General features: G+C 37.5%; 5 protein-coding genes across 5 annotated transcripts; 3 read left to right on the top strand and 2 right to left on the bottom strand.

Annotated features, from left to right (window-relative positions):
* Positions 1-226: 226 nt before the first annotated feature.
* C9374_000692 (uncharacterized protein) lies at positions 227-2,566 on the bottom strand (the record flags this gene model as incomplete). The annotated part of the gene is made up of 1 exon (XM_044696833.1): positions 227-2,566. The coding sequence occupies one exon, from the start codon at positions 2,564-2,566 to the stop codon at positions 227-229; it is 2,340 nt and encodes a 779-aa protein (XP_044552520.1).
* Positions 2,567-3,245: 679 nt separating this feature from the next.
* On the bottom strand, positions 3,246-4,859 carry C9374_000691 (uncharacterized protein; the record flags this gene model as incomplete). The annotated part of the gene is made up of 1 exon (XM_044696822.1): positions 3,246-4,859. One exon carries the CDS (start codon positions 4,857-4,859, stop codon positions 3,246-3,248), a length of 1,614 nt encoding a protein of 537 aa, XP_044552519.1.
* Positions 4,860-6,096: 1,237 nt separating this feature from the next.
* C9374_000690 (uncharacterized protein) lies at positions 6,097-8,268 on the top strand (the record flags this gene model as incomplete). Its single annotated transcript, XM_044696811.1, has 1 exon — positions 6,097-8,268. The coding sequence occupies one exon, from the start codon at positions 6,097-6,099 to the stop codon at positions 8,266-8,268; it is 2,172 nt and encodes a 723-aa protein (XP_044552518.1).
* Positions 8,269-8,456: 188 nt separating this feature from the next.
* Positions 8,457-10,580, top strand: C9374_000689 (uncharacterized protein; the record flags this gene model as incomplete). Its single annotated transcript, XM_044696799.1, has 2 exons — positions 8,457-9,601; positions 9,644-10,580. 2 exons carry the CDS (start codon positions 8,457-8,459, stop codon positions 10,578-10,580), a joined length of 2,082 nt encoding a protein of 693 aa, XP_044552517.1.
* A 364-nt stretch (positions 10,581-10,944) lies between these two features.
* On the top strand, positions 10,945-17,184 carry C9374_000688 (uncharacterized protein; the record flags this gene model as incomplete). The annotated part of the gene is made up of 1 exon (XM_044696788.1): positions 10,945-17,184. The coding sequence occupies one exon, from the start codon at positions 10,945-10,947 to the stop codon at positions 17,182-17,184; it is 6,240 nt and encodes a 2,079-aa protein (XP_044552516.1).
* Between the last annotated feature and the right edge of the window lie 16 nt (positions 17,185-17,200).

Genomic DNA, 17,200 nt, shown 5'->3' with positions numbered 1-17,200 from the left:
TGCTATTGCTCCACATAACTCGTATTCCATTTCCAGACCAATAGGCGTGTTAAGTTGCTTAATAGTGTCTGTATACAATTTCGTATTTGGATGCAATGAACTCATTGCAATAGAATGGATGGACGTGTTGATTACCTTTTTGACGTGCAGCTCTCGAATCTATCTGTTTTCAATTTGTTCATACCCTCAGTTCAGCCCACAAATGAGCTATGATATAATTTCACGTTCAAGGTAAAGTATACTCAAACAAGATTGGTGATGTGACAGGAACGAAATTCTTCATCAATACGAGCAAAACGCTACATGGTTCATCTTGCGGAGGCATGGAGATGAGAAGAGGACTTGAATGAACAAACTTTGACAATTCTTCGTCTAGACTAGATAGTGAATTCAAGGCAACACGATTGGAAATTTCATTTAGCATGAGTAAGGTATCATTATCATATGAAACTACAGGGTTCAAGCATGATGCCTTCAATGTTTGTCCGTCCTTCACTTGAATCACTAAAAATTGAAGTAGATCAGTTGGTCGCAAGTCAAAGTTGTGATTAAAGAAGAGAATGGTCGTCTGGCTGAATGGACCGCTTGATGGCTGTATATTGTATTGGAAATGAGCTTGCTGTGATGGTGCATTATTGCTAATATTTAGAACATTCAGTTGATTATTCTGATTTTCAAACTTTTGTGATGCACCAGTAAAACCTCCGCTACTGTTCAACGAAGAAGAGGATGATCTCTTTTGTTGATTCAATAATTCCATAAGTTGTTGATTGACTAGTTGTTGTCGTTGATGAATATGATTCAGCATGATTTGTTTTTTAAAACTCGAGTTGGCATCATTGGATTGGTCTGTGTTTGATGATGAGGATGGAGGCTGAATAAAGAATTGGTTCATGTTTGATGGAATTGTAGAATGGATACCGCTGTAAGTGTTGTTGATTGTGCTATTATTTGATGGTGCAAAGCAAGAGGAATGGTTCTGATTATTATTATTGCTTGCAATATTTGAATGTTGTTCGCTTTGTTCTCCCGCTGAGTTTACACGAATATTGTTATTCGTATTAATCTGATAATTGTTATTCTCAACAGTTGTATGCTGCTTGTTGTTGAGTTGGCTTGTCAGTAGAACGGAGTTATGGGCTAATTGTTTCTTTCGTTTGCTTGGATGATGTGATGAAACGAGCAATAAGGAGAGTTTTTTTTTCGGGTCAGACATGATTTCGTTTGGTGGCATGATGTTATTAGCAAAATCTTCCGCAACTGAAGTGATTGGTCGGAATGCGTTTGAAAGATTCTTGATTGGAGTGGCAAAAACAACTTGTTCAGAATCTATTGGGCACTGGTCTACATGTGGTGCGTTTGGTTTGTTGTCTTCAGCGTGGTGGTTGCACTTCTCCTTATTATTATTATCAACATTCGTAACCATAGCATAATTTGAGTTCTGGCTCTTCTTGGGTTGAAATAGTGTAATTAATTGCTGAAGTGATGCAGGAGTGCACAAGTTGTGGTTGGATTTCTGATGCATCAGTGAATTGCAGCCATGTGCAGTTGTTAACGTGTGAATTAAGCTTTTTGCGATCCCGTGAGAGAATGGAGAGAGTTGTGTGGAATGAGGTTGTTGACCACCATGAGCGAGTTTGTTTGAGGATTGTTGGTGCAGCGCATTGAAACGAGATGTAATGGTACTATGGTTACACGCATCTTGTTGCTGCATGCAGTGACCATGAATGGATTCACCCTTATTGAAATCGGATGGTGTACTATTGGTTCCTTCGGCCACAGAGTGTTGTTGGTTCATGTGTGGTTGATTGCTATTATTATTCAACAATGTATTGTCCAATGTAGTGTCATGCTCGGCCGAACGTGCTTGTTCACCTGTTCTCGCTCCGGTTGAATTCAACAATGACGAAGAGGACATGCTGTCTGTTTTACCCTCAAACACTCTCGCGCCAACCTCAATGTTATTCTCTTTCATCAAGAGCCACTCAAGAACCCAATACTTCTCATTGCTCAACATGTAAACGACACATTTCGGAACTCGTTCCTTCTCATGAAGAGATGAGGCTTTCTTGTGATAAACAAAGCCAATTTGTGTTACTAATTGGGAGTGTTCACGGAATCGGACCGCATCTCCAACACTATAAAAAGGTTTGGGGCAAGTAGTGTTATTAATTCTAATGCCTTCCTGATGAATATCTTTGGATGATGATGAGGCACAAACAAAGTTTGTTGCTGATTGTTCCGTATGAATTAAGGTATTTGTGATGATTGAATCATGATGATCCCTGGTCGTTGTTGATGATTGCGGGGCTGAAGATGATTGAGCTGCACTATTACTAGTGGATATATCCTGTTCTGCAGAGGTGGGACCACCCTGCAGATACAAGTATTGTTGTGGATGTTGTTGAGGTTGTAGATCTTGACCAATGAAAATCTTTCTCAACTTTTTTTTGTACGCATTACCCTCCTTGTCATAGACGACTGATTTCTTTTTGAGAAGATGTTTGTAGTTGTCTGTGTGAACGGGAGAAGGTTGTTGAAGGGAAGTAGTGGTGGTGTTCATCATTGTGAATGGGAATCTTAAAGATGTTAATCAGCACACTCCATCCATCAAAGTTTCGGATCGGAATTGTGGTGCGGACCAAAGAACAAGATGTGTTGTGATGGCTGCTGTTGTCAACCCTGTAAAGAATAAATTATACAAGTAATTGCCTTGATGAATTTTCTTTCGCTAAATTTATAATATCAACACCGTCCCCTCTCTTAGTAAGAGACAAAGGAAGAAACCATTAAGAACCAATGCAACATCAACGGAGATTTTGTATCGCTGTTCGTTGGTTTCGATCATGGCATTATTGCCTCCCATGGAAAACGATGCGAATGATCATCGGCTATTTTTGATTGCCTTCAAAGAATTTCTTAGTGCCAGTTCGAATGTGTCGAATGGCTGTTGCTTGGTATTGAGACATCGTTTTGGGAAATTTAGAGTTGGTGTTTGCAGGCTCTCACAATCCCAATTCAAATGATGACTTGAACCCAAGTCCTCAAAAGTTCAAGACCCAAAATTTTCCAACATGTCAAGCTTTAAAATTCAATGTATTAGGGGCAAGGATGTAAATGGGGACCTTGAAGTAATGACCAGTGTGTCAATACTACTCCACATGCAAGTAATGTTGAAGACTTGGTTCACTTTGCCGATAAATGTGATCAATAACTGCAAAGTTCGAAAATAATAAATACCCAAGTTAAATTCTGTTCTTTTTGAAAATTTGGGTGAGAGGACTGAGCTCTTGAGAAATGTCAGCTGCTGTTGATAGATCAAATGAATGATTGGCGGAAGTGGATATATGATTACAATGCTCGAGGTTGCTAAGATTTCTCAAGTTAGAATTTTCCGATCGATTCATAGGGTCAGTAGTGGTTGTGATTTGATCATTAGAAGTAGTATTTACGGTTCTAAAGAGAAATGTTGGAATATCATCCTCTTCGTCATCATCTTGACAGACATTACTAATGAGACCTAAAAACTCATCCACACTTCTCTTAAGGGAAGTGTTGTGTGTAGTTGGGAGGGTATAATGATACCTTGAGTTGTGATGATGATGATGTAGGTTTCCATTCGAGCGATGATGTCGGTTCTGTTGCATTGTTGTTGATACGCTTCCCGACATTAAGGCACTTGCAAATGAAAAGTCAGAAGGAAAATTAAGGTTGAACGAAGAGGATGTTGACGGGTTTGTTATCATGGGTTGAGAAGAGGCGCTCGAGAATTGGAAAGGAAAGGAAAAAGGATGCGAAGGAATATTGGTGTTGTGACTGTTGCTATCGTTTCCTTGAGTATTGGTACTGGAATTGATGTGCATGCTTGTCGTAACAAATGAGGACGTAGCAGCTGACATGCTAACTCCATCACAAGTATTTTGACGCATTTTCGTTGGAGAATTAGCGTCATTGGAGAGAGGGGATAACTTGTGAGTAGAACCAATATCAGGATTATTACCACTACTACTACCAGAATTGATACCATCCAATGCTGAAACTGACGGAGTGTCACCAACGTGAGTGTGATCAGAATTGGTGGTAATTATCATGGAATCTGTTTCAGCTATTGTAGAGACATCATTCAAGGGTGTTTCTGTTGAATTTACATTGAGAGATATATTCTGTTGGTGGTGCTGCTGCATGGAACTCATGGAATTCGAATTGTTAGCCAAATTATTCGAATAAGATCCATGGTGGTGCTGTGATGCAGATGTTGAAGGCGTAGTATTTGATCCCGAATTGGAAGAATTGTGACTGCTACTATTGTGTTGGTTAGCCGATGTGAGTTCCTCTTGCAAAACTTGATTTAGAAAGCCAAGAATAGTTTCAACTGGAATTTGAATATTGGAAGTCGGAGTGTTGAGAGGGGTGTGTTGATGATGTAAATTGCAATGTTGAAGAAGCATTGTTGAAATTCTACGAATGGCCTTCCTAACTCCCTGCTGATATGACTTTCTGTATGATTGCAAGGACATGGTGTAAAGTTGAGCGATGGAATTGGCAGATTGCACAAACTGTCGGTTGAGTTGATTCTCATCCTCTACAAAAGAATTTACGTTATTGAGAGCAGTTTGGGAAAAAACCGTGGAAAATAAATTTGCAGGTGTTGCAGTATGCGTCTGATGAATATGTTGAGTTGTTGAAAATGAATTTCTTTGTTGATGATTTGAATTATTATTGCTATGATTTGATATAACTCCTTGATTGTTGTTGCCATTTGATGAAGTGCTGCTGCTCATAGAAGTGGTATTAAATAAATTTCCAAACGGTGTTTGTGCTGAGGGTCGGGATGGAACGTGATCATTATTATTTTTCATTTTTTTTTGTTTAATTTTTTGAAGAAATTTTTTGAGGTTAAGCTCAACAAAATGTAATTTCAGAGAACAGAATCAAAATGGTTAATAAAAAAGCCAATGACGGAACACATTCTATCTGACGTTGTTGGTTTGTGTTGTAATAACAACACAACAAAAACCAAGGAAACTATAATCCCCAAGAAAACGAAATAGCCAAAGAATGAAGACTGATCCGTTCAAACGACGCACTTTAGCTCCTTATCCGTCCAACATACAATGTTCAACATTGTTCAAAACTTCACGGCAGTCAGGAAGTTGCGAACAAAAAAAACCCAACACACACACGCCGTTGTCCTTTTCCAAAATACTCTCTTTCGATGGGAATCCAAAAGACACCACATACCCAACGTTGCTACACGTCGCAAAAAAAATCAGGGCTCCCCACAACCTGGCACTTGTGCCAGACCCTTTTTCGATAGACACAGATTCGCATCTTAAAAAATATTTACAAACAACGCGCCTTAGTTTTGAATACAACACCACTCGCGTTGATAAAAACTTTGAAAATTAATTTCTAATTGAGTAGAATAGATGAAGACATAGTTGAAAGACTCATATGTTGAAACAACTCATCCGTTCAATATTCTCAATTTTAAAAATTATTTCATTCATTCTTTAGTGGAATAGATGAGAAGGAGACTTGTTGTTGGTTGTTTGTGTGTTGTTTGAGGTAGTGTGACAGATTCCTTCCGCTGATTCCACTATTTAAAAAATCTTTGTTTGGTAATTTTGTCGTGGCACAAGTGCCAAAGTGTGGTGGAGGCCAGTTGTATCTAGCAAATAAATAAACAGTTTACCTGATAAAGAACACACAAATAGATAGATCATTGCCTTGTCCATTTCATAACTACCTAAAAAGAACATGGGAATGCTTGAAAAAAATTGGCTTTCAACACGACGACTGTAAACATTTGTTGTGGATGTCTAAGCGGCAGCAATGATTTTTTGTTTGATCGAGTCTCGTGGACCCGTTCGGCTTCTTTCTTCATCATCGAGCTTACATTGTACTTTAAGAAAGAAGCCGTTCCATTCACAAAGGTATGGCTGTGTAAAGGTTGATAACCATCGGTTCCATTATCAAAATATGGATGTTCCAAAGAAATTTGCGGACTAGTTTGAATCAAACGGCTTCTTCTTTCAAATAAGGCTTTGTACGGCAGAGCAGCTCCTAGTTCTGTACAGATTCAAACTCAAAAAAATGGTGCGAATTACCAATATACCGTCCTCAAGCCTCATTGTGAGTGCTTGGTGTTTACTGGCGGTCATTTCCGCTCTAGTGAGTGTAAGAGTTGAGATTTTTCAGATACCCATCATGGTGGCTCTGAATAGTTTTTGTTTATTTGTATTTTCGTGGGTGATGGAGAAGAGAGCAATGAAAGAGGCCCATCCCGAGAGTTTTAAAATGGAAGCCGACGAAAAATTAGAAGTAGGACAAGGCTCTCTCAATGTCCTCCATGACAAACATTTTGCATCGGCATCAAATAACGCTGGGCCCTCATTTGCCACCACCTTGATCCTTGCTCATATGGTGCATCAGTACACGAATTTTGCAATTGGTTTTTGGATTGGCAATGCCCATGCTATCCAGGTCATCAGAAGCTTGGAACCATCTCTCACCTATTTGTTATTCTCAACAAAATATGTCCAAATGGACGCTACGGTTCACACGCTAACGACAGTGGTAATCACTGCCATGCAGTTATGGACGACTCCCACTTCCAACATTGGAAAAATGATAGCAGTCATCCTGAATTCAATGTTGTTAAGCTATAGAAACAAATTATTGAGACGAATGTATTCTGTTCCAAATTCTTCGCATGAACTTACATTGATTTTCAGAAAAGTGTCTATATTTACTGCGGTCATCATGTTTTCTTTTTATATTACAGTGTATGCCAAAGCGGTTCACTTGGACTGGCAGTGGAAGTGGATGGTTTTTGCATGTGCTGGACACTCAACATATTTGGCGTTTAACGTTTTTTTGATGAAAAACTGGGATACAGTTCTATATTCATCTGCCTCAATTTTGAAGAGAGCCTTTGTAACCATTTTTTTGATGTGCTGGTCTTGGTATTTCTCTCACTTGATTCCTTATCAATTAAGTGAACATTTCACTTCTCTGTTAGTTGGACTGTTGGGTGTTTCTGCAGGAAGTTATGTTTGTTTGAACCATTGTTTCCCAACAATGAGAGAAGTATTTGTGAAATTATCGTTTTATTTAATGGCGGTCATAATCTACATGTTTCTCTTGTCACAAATTGTTGGAAATCATCTGTCAAGTCAGCTCATCTCTACTAATGCTTTTAAAGCATTGAAACCTATTCGAGTGGCCATTTACACGGCCGCAGGCAACGGAAATCTTGGGGATAATTTACAAATTCATGCGTGGCTGGGACATTTTAAATCATGGAATGAAAGAAATTTCAATGGAAAAAGGGAAGTTGATATTTATTCCTTATCTGCCGAGTTCTGCTGTTATCCCTTCGACGACAGACGAAAATTTGTTGTTGACACTGTGGAAGCTTTGCACAAGTTTCTTGCAGATCACAAGCCTCATTATATGATGGTGGGAGGAGGTGGAATTTTTAATCATCCTCATTACCCATGGGCCATCCATAGAACCTGGAATGACACGCTTGCTTTTTTCCCAGACACGGCATGGGTCTTTGCTTCGGTTGGCGCTAGTGAAGGAGAGTACAGTGTCCAAATTGTATCGAACACTGTTGGACTTTTAAATCATTCTCTGGTGGTTGCTGCGAGGGACCTCTCTTCACAGCAAGTGTTGCGAGAAAGTACAAGTAGCAATGTGATTCTACTTCGTGATCCTGTTTTGCTCGACTCAATGAGTTTTCCTTTTCCACCTGAGAAGAACATAACGAATAAGAAGGATGGTATAACTTGTTGGATCTTGAGACAACCAATTCCAGAGAGTTTAGCAAAAATCATGGACCAATACATGGTCTTGGAGAGGGACTTATTTTTCGCCATGGAACAGCAAGATGGAAATTTTTATGGAAGATTTAAAAAAGAGGTTTCAGTGTATTCCACAGAAAGTGAATGGTTCTGGTCAAACATACAAAATTGTGATTACATTGTTTCAATGAGGTATCATGGTGCAATTCTTGGATTAAGGGCTAGGGTTCCCACCTTTTCTATTGAGTTTGAAGATGCTACCAGAAGCTCTCACAAAATTGGATACCTTTATGAAGACTTGTTTGGACATTCAGATTGTGTACTAAAGCATGTTGATGCAAAAGAATTTCATGAAAAGTTCAACAAGTGCAAACACCAGAACATCGAGACGTTTATTGCAAGAGCGAAAGAATTGGAGCGTGAATTCGCTTCATTCATGGATTCTACATTTAAATAATTTCTTAAGACTCGAACATGAGGAGAGAGCAATCAACAAGAAACCGAGTCAACGTTTTGCATTGTGAAGTTCGTTAAATATTTCATTTATAAAGAAGACGGCCAAGATGACAGAATTTTTGCAACACTTTCGTACATTGAGAATATTCATTAAGGAGCAAGGTCTTTTTAAGGAAGGGCCTCAAAAAAATGTATGCAACCAAGCGAGCCTTTTCATCTTCTTCCGAAAGCGAAAACCCAGTCAGCAGAAACAAACTTTCAAAAAGTCATCGTGTACGAAGCTGGGTACTTGTTATCACTTTTACCTTGTTGATACTGTATATAATCGTATTTTTTGAATTGTTCAGGAAGGTAGCAAAACAAAGTGTCGTTCCCGATCAGGATCCGAAGTTGCTGAGACATTACGAATACGAGGATGCATCGAGCATAGAGCAAGCAAAACAGGAATTAAAAACTGACATTGGAGGTGCACAGAAATCTTCATCATCATGGGCTCTGAAGACCTTAGGAAACAATGATTTATTGATCACAAACTTACTGGGAGAAACAGTTAATCAAAACATCTTGAGCAAAACTTTCATAAAGACAGATAAAAATGTGGAGTTTTCCATTTTTCAGAGCTGTTTGGAAGACAGATTCAACATGCCAGAACAAACATTGGTAACCGAGAAACTGCAGGGTATTGATGTCAGCAATGAAATGATCAATGGCAAGTATTTCGTGGTATGGAACACGTTTGGGCACAAACATCCAAATGGTCCAATTTATAGTGCAGGAACATCACTGATCAACAAGTCTACTCAAAAATTGAGAGTTGTAGCACTCAAATGGTCACTCAATTACGACGATTTAACAGAAAATGAGCATGTTGAAGGTGATATTTGTCTAGTGAGGAAATCAAAGGGAGAAAGCGAAGTTTCAAGCGGATCTGAGGTGTATTGTGTGCATGAAATGGTAAGACAACCCACAAAACACATTCACACATCACGAAATGATGAAATGACATGGTTGGATTCAGGTGTTGAGGTAAAACCCAATTTCATTGTTAGGTTGAATAGTGTCACTGAATGTAAAGGACATCCTCGTGGGTTCCATGACAAAAACTGGACAAGAATTGATGGTCAGTTGATTATCCTTACAGAAAAGGGAGTTAATTATTGCATGCAAAAATACCAAAAAGAACATCAAAACATTTCTGAAGAAGAGGTGAACAAAAGAATGGCACCACTTGTGAGTGTTCGTTCTCCTATCCACGACCGATCATTTGTCGTGACACCTTTTCCTGCATACGGTCCTTACAGCACCTTTGTCAACAACAACTACGAAATAGTAAGGTAAGTAGATGTCCAAAAACAGCTCAACAACAACCTTTTTAGCGTTCGAGGATGTTTTGTATTTTTGAGCTTCCTGTCTCATGGACCAGCTGCATTTACGGAATTACATGTCTACAAAAACAACAAATTAGTTTGGACGCATGAGCTCATACTCTATGAATCAAAAAACTCAGTTCCCACATTACGACACATGATCCCTCTTCCCGACACCATATCCAAATTGAATCCAAAGGAATCCCTTTCCATGAGAGTTATGTGTTATACACAGGACCAAGTTCCACATGTTATAGATTTTGCTGTTTATGCGTTAGCAACAGGTAATTTAGACATTCCCAACGATCGCATCATCTTAACATGGGATATTTCTAAGGATGGAATGGACGACTTCTTTCATTACAACACTGAAAATTTTGAGTTACGTTCTGAATACACCAAACAAGCTCACGATACACAATATGCATTCATTGGCCCAATTCCAAATTATGACAAGATGGAAGTTATCGAACAAAACAACGAATTCTCTGTATTGCGTTTCACAAGAAAGCAAAACGCACTGTGTGTCATCGTTCTTGTTCGGCACAAGGATGCTGTCATTCTACAAATGAAATTGTGTAACGAGCAGCTTGTTCCAAAATCGCCACCGTCTCTTCATTGTTACGGATTAATAAGAAAGCATGAAGACGATCCAACCAAAGACAGATTGGTTCGTTTCCGGGTTGATCCTCAACAGAGACGAGTGTTTATTTCTTGGAGCAATAATGTGAAATTGTTGGAAGAGATTGAAATTGGACAAACTTATGAAATGGAAGAAAACAGATTCTTTGTGTCCTCAGTTTTTGTAGACATTCGAAAAACAAATGTTTTTGCGATTGTGGACCGTCGTGGACAATTACCTCCACACTATTTCTTTTATGATAATAAGGCAAATCAGTGGAGTGATACACATGCAATTTTCGGATCCCCAAATTCAACAGTTTAACCACACGGGTTTTCTACATTGTTCATATAAATCACTAAAGCCAGAAATTCATTCCAGTCGTCCAAGATTGTCTCCTTTGAACAACAGTTAATAAATTTGGTTTCAACAAGACAAAACAGTTCTCTTCCATAGTTCAGATTGACATCTGACACTTATTATCGTTGCAAAAAATTGTCAAGCACATGATTCAAACATCATGACACGACGACAGAGCGAGGAACTGTTGTTCATACTTCGTTCAACCTATCATCATCAAGTTCGTGAACGAACAGCTCGTCATCATCATCAACAATATTCTTTTCCAAACACAATAACATCTCACTTTCTCGTCTTGCTGCTACTACTGCTTTTATGGATTGGAGTCATGACACAACTATTCGGTTCGGTCGAGTCTGCCGGTCGTATCCAAGGAGCCGAATCTCGACCATTTCTTCCATTAATCATCACACAAAATCATTTCCAATCATCAAAGAATATTCATCATGATATTTCTTCTTCATCATCATCATCGTCGTCAACATTGAATGCATTTCCACAACAACACGCTCGCAGTCCTTTGAGACCATCCACACACTCCACAACAACCACAACCACAACTACAACAACCACTCATTCAGAACAAGCTTCCACCATTTCCTTTTCCATTCCTTCCTCTCTCACTCTCTATTCCAACACTCCATTGCAAATTCCAATTCTTCTTCAAAGTACTTCCCATTCGAATACAAAATTTGAATATTCATGGAAAATTACATGTTGTTATGACGGCAACATGATGAAAACAACCGGCAACATGATGAAAACAACCGGCAACATGATGAAAACTCTCGTATCCGATCAAGTCCTTGTACTAAAAAGTGGTTCTTCTTCATTCATTGCCTTGACAGAATATGATTCGGAAGTGATTGGAAATTTCACACAATTTCATCGACGAAATCAAAGAACGAGTACTGACTCTTTGTTGATCCAAACCACAAATTCTAATAGTAGTAGTATTGGATTTTTAATACATTTAGATATTACTGGAAGAGGTGATTTTAATGTCATTAATTATCAATTATCAAAAACCATTGATGTGAATTTTCAATTATTAGGAGCTCATGCAAGTATTAAAGGAGAAAATCAGGAAATTATCATTCGAGAAGGATCCAATACTAATGTTACAGTGACTCCAATTTTACAAAATTATGATCGATTATTGAAGAATATTGAAAAGAATTTCATACAATGTCAATGGACTTGTCAATACATGACCACAAATTCTCAAATCTCTTCGTACAAGAATTGTTCAAATTTTACATCATTTAACACATTTTCAAATTCGAATTGTCAACCCATCTCTTTATCAGCAGACAAGATTGAAGAAGGAATTTTAACGAATATTGATCATTTTCTCATTGGAATTACATATCGATATAAGAATTTGTATTATATTGAATCAGAACAGTACAAAATCACTCTAATTCCACTCGCCTTCAATGACAGCAGTCCTACATTACTCAGTTTAGAAAGTAATATCGACATGTTACAATATCATCCTCCAAACACACCTGCCGTTCTCTATCCAGTATTCACACAACTCGTTTACAACATTTCACAAATCAAGACATTAATTTTCTCTTGGGAAAATGAACAAACTGGAGAATTTTATCCATTTCGAAATTTAACACTCTCTTCATTGCAACCCAATACTTTATATTCCATGAAATGTAGGGTTGGTTATGTTGGAAAACCTGCGCTACAAAGTACCATGAGATTCACGTTCAGAACTTCAAATAGTATTTCAAAACCAAATTTTAATATTTTAACGTATGCTACTGTAGAAGCGTTCACGACACGAGTTCAAGTGAGTGGAAATTTAGGCAATTCGAGTCGAAGCACCAATGAAACTCTCTGTTTCACACAAGTACTTGCTGAAACTGCCACGTATGGAAATGTGAGTTTGACCAATGGTGGATTTTTGTGTCTTGCTTCGAGTACGGATTCCATATTAACCTTACGATTGCCATTGAGAAGAGTGACCTCGTATGACACGATCAAGTTATATTTTATGGTGACGGATGGAATTTCAACAGAAATTGTGACTCTTACTTCACCTTCGAGTTATTCAGTCATAACCAATGTGGTAGAATATGACAAGTTCTCACAACTGTTATTGAATGTTTTTAATAGCCAATCAAGTAGCACGTATGAAAATGACAAACCTTTGTTTCCATCTCAATTACTAGTTGCTGCGTACATGATGAATGATTTTTACACATTTTACGGAGATACCATTGTATTGTCATCATCGGATTATGCCATTATTGCTTCGACCTATTCCACATTATTGACACATTTGGGTTCTTATTGCAATCAACAAGAGGATTCATTTTCTGAAAATGTGAAATGTTTGCGATTTTTTGGAGCCATGTTCACTGCTTCAAAACTCACTTCCACCTTTTCTGAATACTCTTCATTGCAACACTACTCGACAACGAGTAGTTTCATATTTGGAGAAATTCAGAAATTTCTTTATAATCTTTCTGTGCGTTTTTATGGAACTATTTTATCGGATTACATGTTGAATGTCTATTGGAATCAAGTTGGAGAGAAATATACAGGAGTTTTCTTTGAATATATTCAACAAGCGTATCAAGCTATTTCTCCAACGATCGTATCAGTCACTTTTTACAATAATTTGGTCGTGGAAATGAATAGCAGTACGATTAGTGACAGCTCTTTCAAACTCTCTCAGTATATTATTAATAGTACGGACAATTTATCAACATTTAGTACTTCCTTTTCATTCATGTCACGAGTGAAATTGGATTCTTTTATGACTAGTACTAAATTCTCACTTCAAGATTCCATTCAAGTTCAACTTCCAGAATTGTCCAATATTTTGAAATTCTACTCCAATAGTGATACATTTATCATTTCTCTACAAATTACTCCATCTAACAATAACACTGATTCTCCTTTTGAAAATGTGAAAGTGAGCTCCAAAAAGTTACAATTTCAAATCATTGATCCACAAACCAATTCCAAAATTCCACTCGTTAATTTAACAAGTCCAATTGTATTGAAATTACCAATACTTTCAGGAGTGTTGACCGATTTTAATGCAACTTTAAATGCATCACGACCCATAACGAATTGTGTCTATTTTGATGACACTCGTTCGACTTGGTCCACAGATGGATGTCTATTAGTGAACTCGACTTGGAGTGATTTTTACTGTGCATGTAATCACACAACTTTATTTTCAACTCTTTCCAATGTATCAGGAAATTCAAATTCTACCATTCCACAACCTGAAATGACCTTTTCTCTAATTCCCTTAATTGTCATTGCCTCAGTCACGGGTGGTGTTATTTTATTGACACTTGGCGTTGCAACCATCATTCAATGCATTGTCCATCTCTACAAAACAACCAATTCATTAGAAAGTGCTGAATTTTTATTACCAGGAGAATTCATTCCCAAATTGCAACAATTATCTCCCGCGCGAAATATACAAGCTCCAAAAGATGATCCATCAACGACGACACCTGTTGACAAAATTCGATATCGAGATTTAACATTTGGAAAAAAGATTTGGGAATGCCTTAAAGAATTTCATCCCTTTATTGGACTCATCTTTCCAAAACGATATTTTAAAAGAATTCACACCAAAAGAGTGGATCGTTTGGTCATTATTATGGTCATTTTCATAACCATTAGTACGACCAATGTGTTGTTACTTTCCACGAATAATGTGACTGCTCAATGGTCCATTTCCATTCCAGCAGCAATTGCTCTGGGCGTTGCTGAATTGTGTCAAATTCCAGTGGCAATATGTGTTTCTGTGAAACCCATTTATTGGAAAGTCACTGGATATGCCTACAGTTCGTTATTGGCATTTGCTTGTTTAATTCTTTCAATACTGGGAAGTGCTGGAGTTTTCACACGTCAGAAATTGAATATGGATATTTTACATTGGTTATATAATACTTTAATTGCATTAGCTTGGGATTTAATTATTGTGAAAATTGTGTTTGCAGCATGTATGGCCTTTTTCTTGGAAATTAAGATAACCATTGAGGTTGAAATTGAAGAATATCGAAAGAAAAAGATGCAACAACAAGAAACAACACCCAATCAACCATCCTCCGATCATCGTGTCATGATAACTGTTGAAAATAATGTCAAAATTCCAAAACTCGCGTTGGCAGGTCAAGTCTCGAAAAAACCACAAATTCCCAAACTTGATTTTCATGGAAAAATTGCAGGATATACTTCTCCAAAAGATCATATTAATGAACTTTCTTCCATGCATGCATCGAGTGGAAGAACCACTGCCACTACGAATACGAGTGAAATGTTATCAGGTCATTCAAAACAAACTCCAAAATGGATGGATTCAAATGTCAATTCTACTGTCATCCATCCAAATGAACAAACCGTAACAACCACAACAATTACAACAATTACAACAAATACAATGATGGTATCAGAAACATCTAAAAAGAATGAAATTCCTCTTCATGCATTAAGCATTCATTTAACAAGTGAAGAACGAGACATTTCTGAGAAATTGAATGATTTAGATCAACAATTGTTAAAAGTCGTTCATCAGGACTATCATTCATCAGGACCTTTGAGTCAATGTGAAAATTTCACAACAACGACAACGACGACATTGAAAACTGAAGATTGTAATACTCAAACAACAACGGAAGATTTATTAACGAGTCATCAACACTATCCAATGACTCATTCCGATGATTGTGACATTCCAGTAATGGTTCACACAGAAACAATTTCTAATGAAATCATACAAGAAGAACCTCTCCAAAAAGAACAAGTCGTCGTCATGAGTGAAATGAACCATGATGATCATCGTGTGAAAGATAAATCAACGACACAACGGAATGAGGAATCAACAAGTTGTGTGAACGATTCCATTCAACATGTGGTGGACAAGGAAATGAATGCTTCAATTCTCATTGTGAAACAATTAGATGAAAATCATCAAGAAGAAGAAGAACATCATTCCTTACCAAATGATCATATGGATGATCATGGTACTACTACTACTACTACTTTATCATCAACCATGATTCATGAAAATCCAAATTTGGAAGAATTGAATATTCATGACAAGAATCCTCACGACGAACTCAATGATCATGAAATGGAGGCTCAAGAAAAAGAACCTGTTCAAAACAACCAATTATTATTAACAGAAAGTTCAACCATTCAAGAATCATTCGTTCATCATCTTGAAACATTCATCCAATCGTTTGAACAAGAAATTCTCAAACACACTCGAGATGCTTCACCACACGAGTGTTTTATGGACCTCTTTCCTCATGCCGTGACACATGCCTCACATTCAGATGTGAAAATTCAATGGAATAATACAACATGTGTGGAAATAATGGAAAAACAAGAAATCATTTCGAATGAAACTTTTAACAAACAAGAGGACAAGCAGAATGAAATGAAAATTCCAAAAGAAAAGTATAATAAGGATATTTTAGAGTACTTGAATGAAATTTTGAATGATCATTTATCATTACAGGCTCCTACATCCAATTTCAATGACATCATGTCAGAAATTCCGTTTGAAAAGTTACAAGGAAAAACCATTCATGAAATTTTAATCTTGATTTCAGAATATGAATCAGATTTGATTCTTGGTAGTTTAGTACCTCCACCGTCTCTTGCCATTTCCTCTTTGGTCAAAAATACGTCCTTTACCAAAAAAGGTATTGGTGTGACTTCTCCCCTTTCTCGCGTGAATTCTCCAACTTCACCCATTCGTAGCAATTCCAAGAATATTTTGACCAGTAGTAGTACTAGCAGTAGTCATCTCTCTGGAAGTATGAACAGCAGCACTACTGCCAAAGTCATTCGTGGAGGAGGAATTAATTTAATTTCTTCTTCTTCTTCTTCTGGATTGGATCATTCTGTAAAGAATCATGTGAATACAAGTGGTGGAAATTCAATGACAAGTGCACCAACTGGAGGATATTCTCGAAGTCGAACCTCGAGTTTTTACAAACCTTATGAAATTGAGGATTACATGATTCGAGCTCATTCTGAATTTTTCACTCGATTTAGGAAATTTATCGAGACTCATTCGTCATCATTGTTTTTAATGAATGCACAGCCGGGAAGTAATCATATGATTGATGTGGAGGTGAAACGAAAAAAGGCACTGAACGAATTGTTATTTTTGCAAACTGTGTATTTGCATTTCAAATTGGTCACGGTGACTACGGAAATGAGAAAATTAATGGCAAATCAAATAATTTCAAAATTCTTGAGTGATGAGCGTGGAGAATATTATGTCAATGTTGGATTTTACAAACGTGTCTTGTCGTCCCTCACTGCAGATGAAAATTTGAATGCGAATAGTTTTGAGAGAGCGTGTGAAATTGTTGAAATTTCTTTAAAGCCACTATTGGCTGCGTTCTTGAATTATTTGTGTGGCAACTTGGTACAAGAAAAAACAACGAAGGAACATACACAAGCAACAACCACTGATGCAGTGACAAATTTGGAATCCCAGAATGATCGTCATTCCAACAGCAAGACAACGAATTCTGATGAGTCACAAAGCATGTGGACTGTATAGTGAAATTTTTCAAAGA

Source organism: Naegleria lovaniensis (assembly GCF_003324165.1).
Source record: "Naegleria lovaniensis strain ATCC 30569 chromosome Unknown tig010, whole genome shotgun sequence".
In the NCBI taxonomy this organism is placed as follows: domain Eukaryota; phylum Heterolobosea; class Eutetramitea; order Acrasida; family Naegleriidae; genus Naegleria; species Naegleria lovaniensis.
This window is presented reverse-complemented; position numbering and strand designations above follow the sequence as displayed.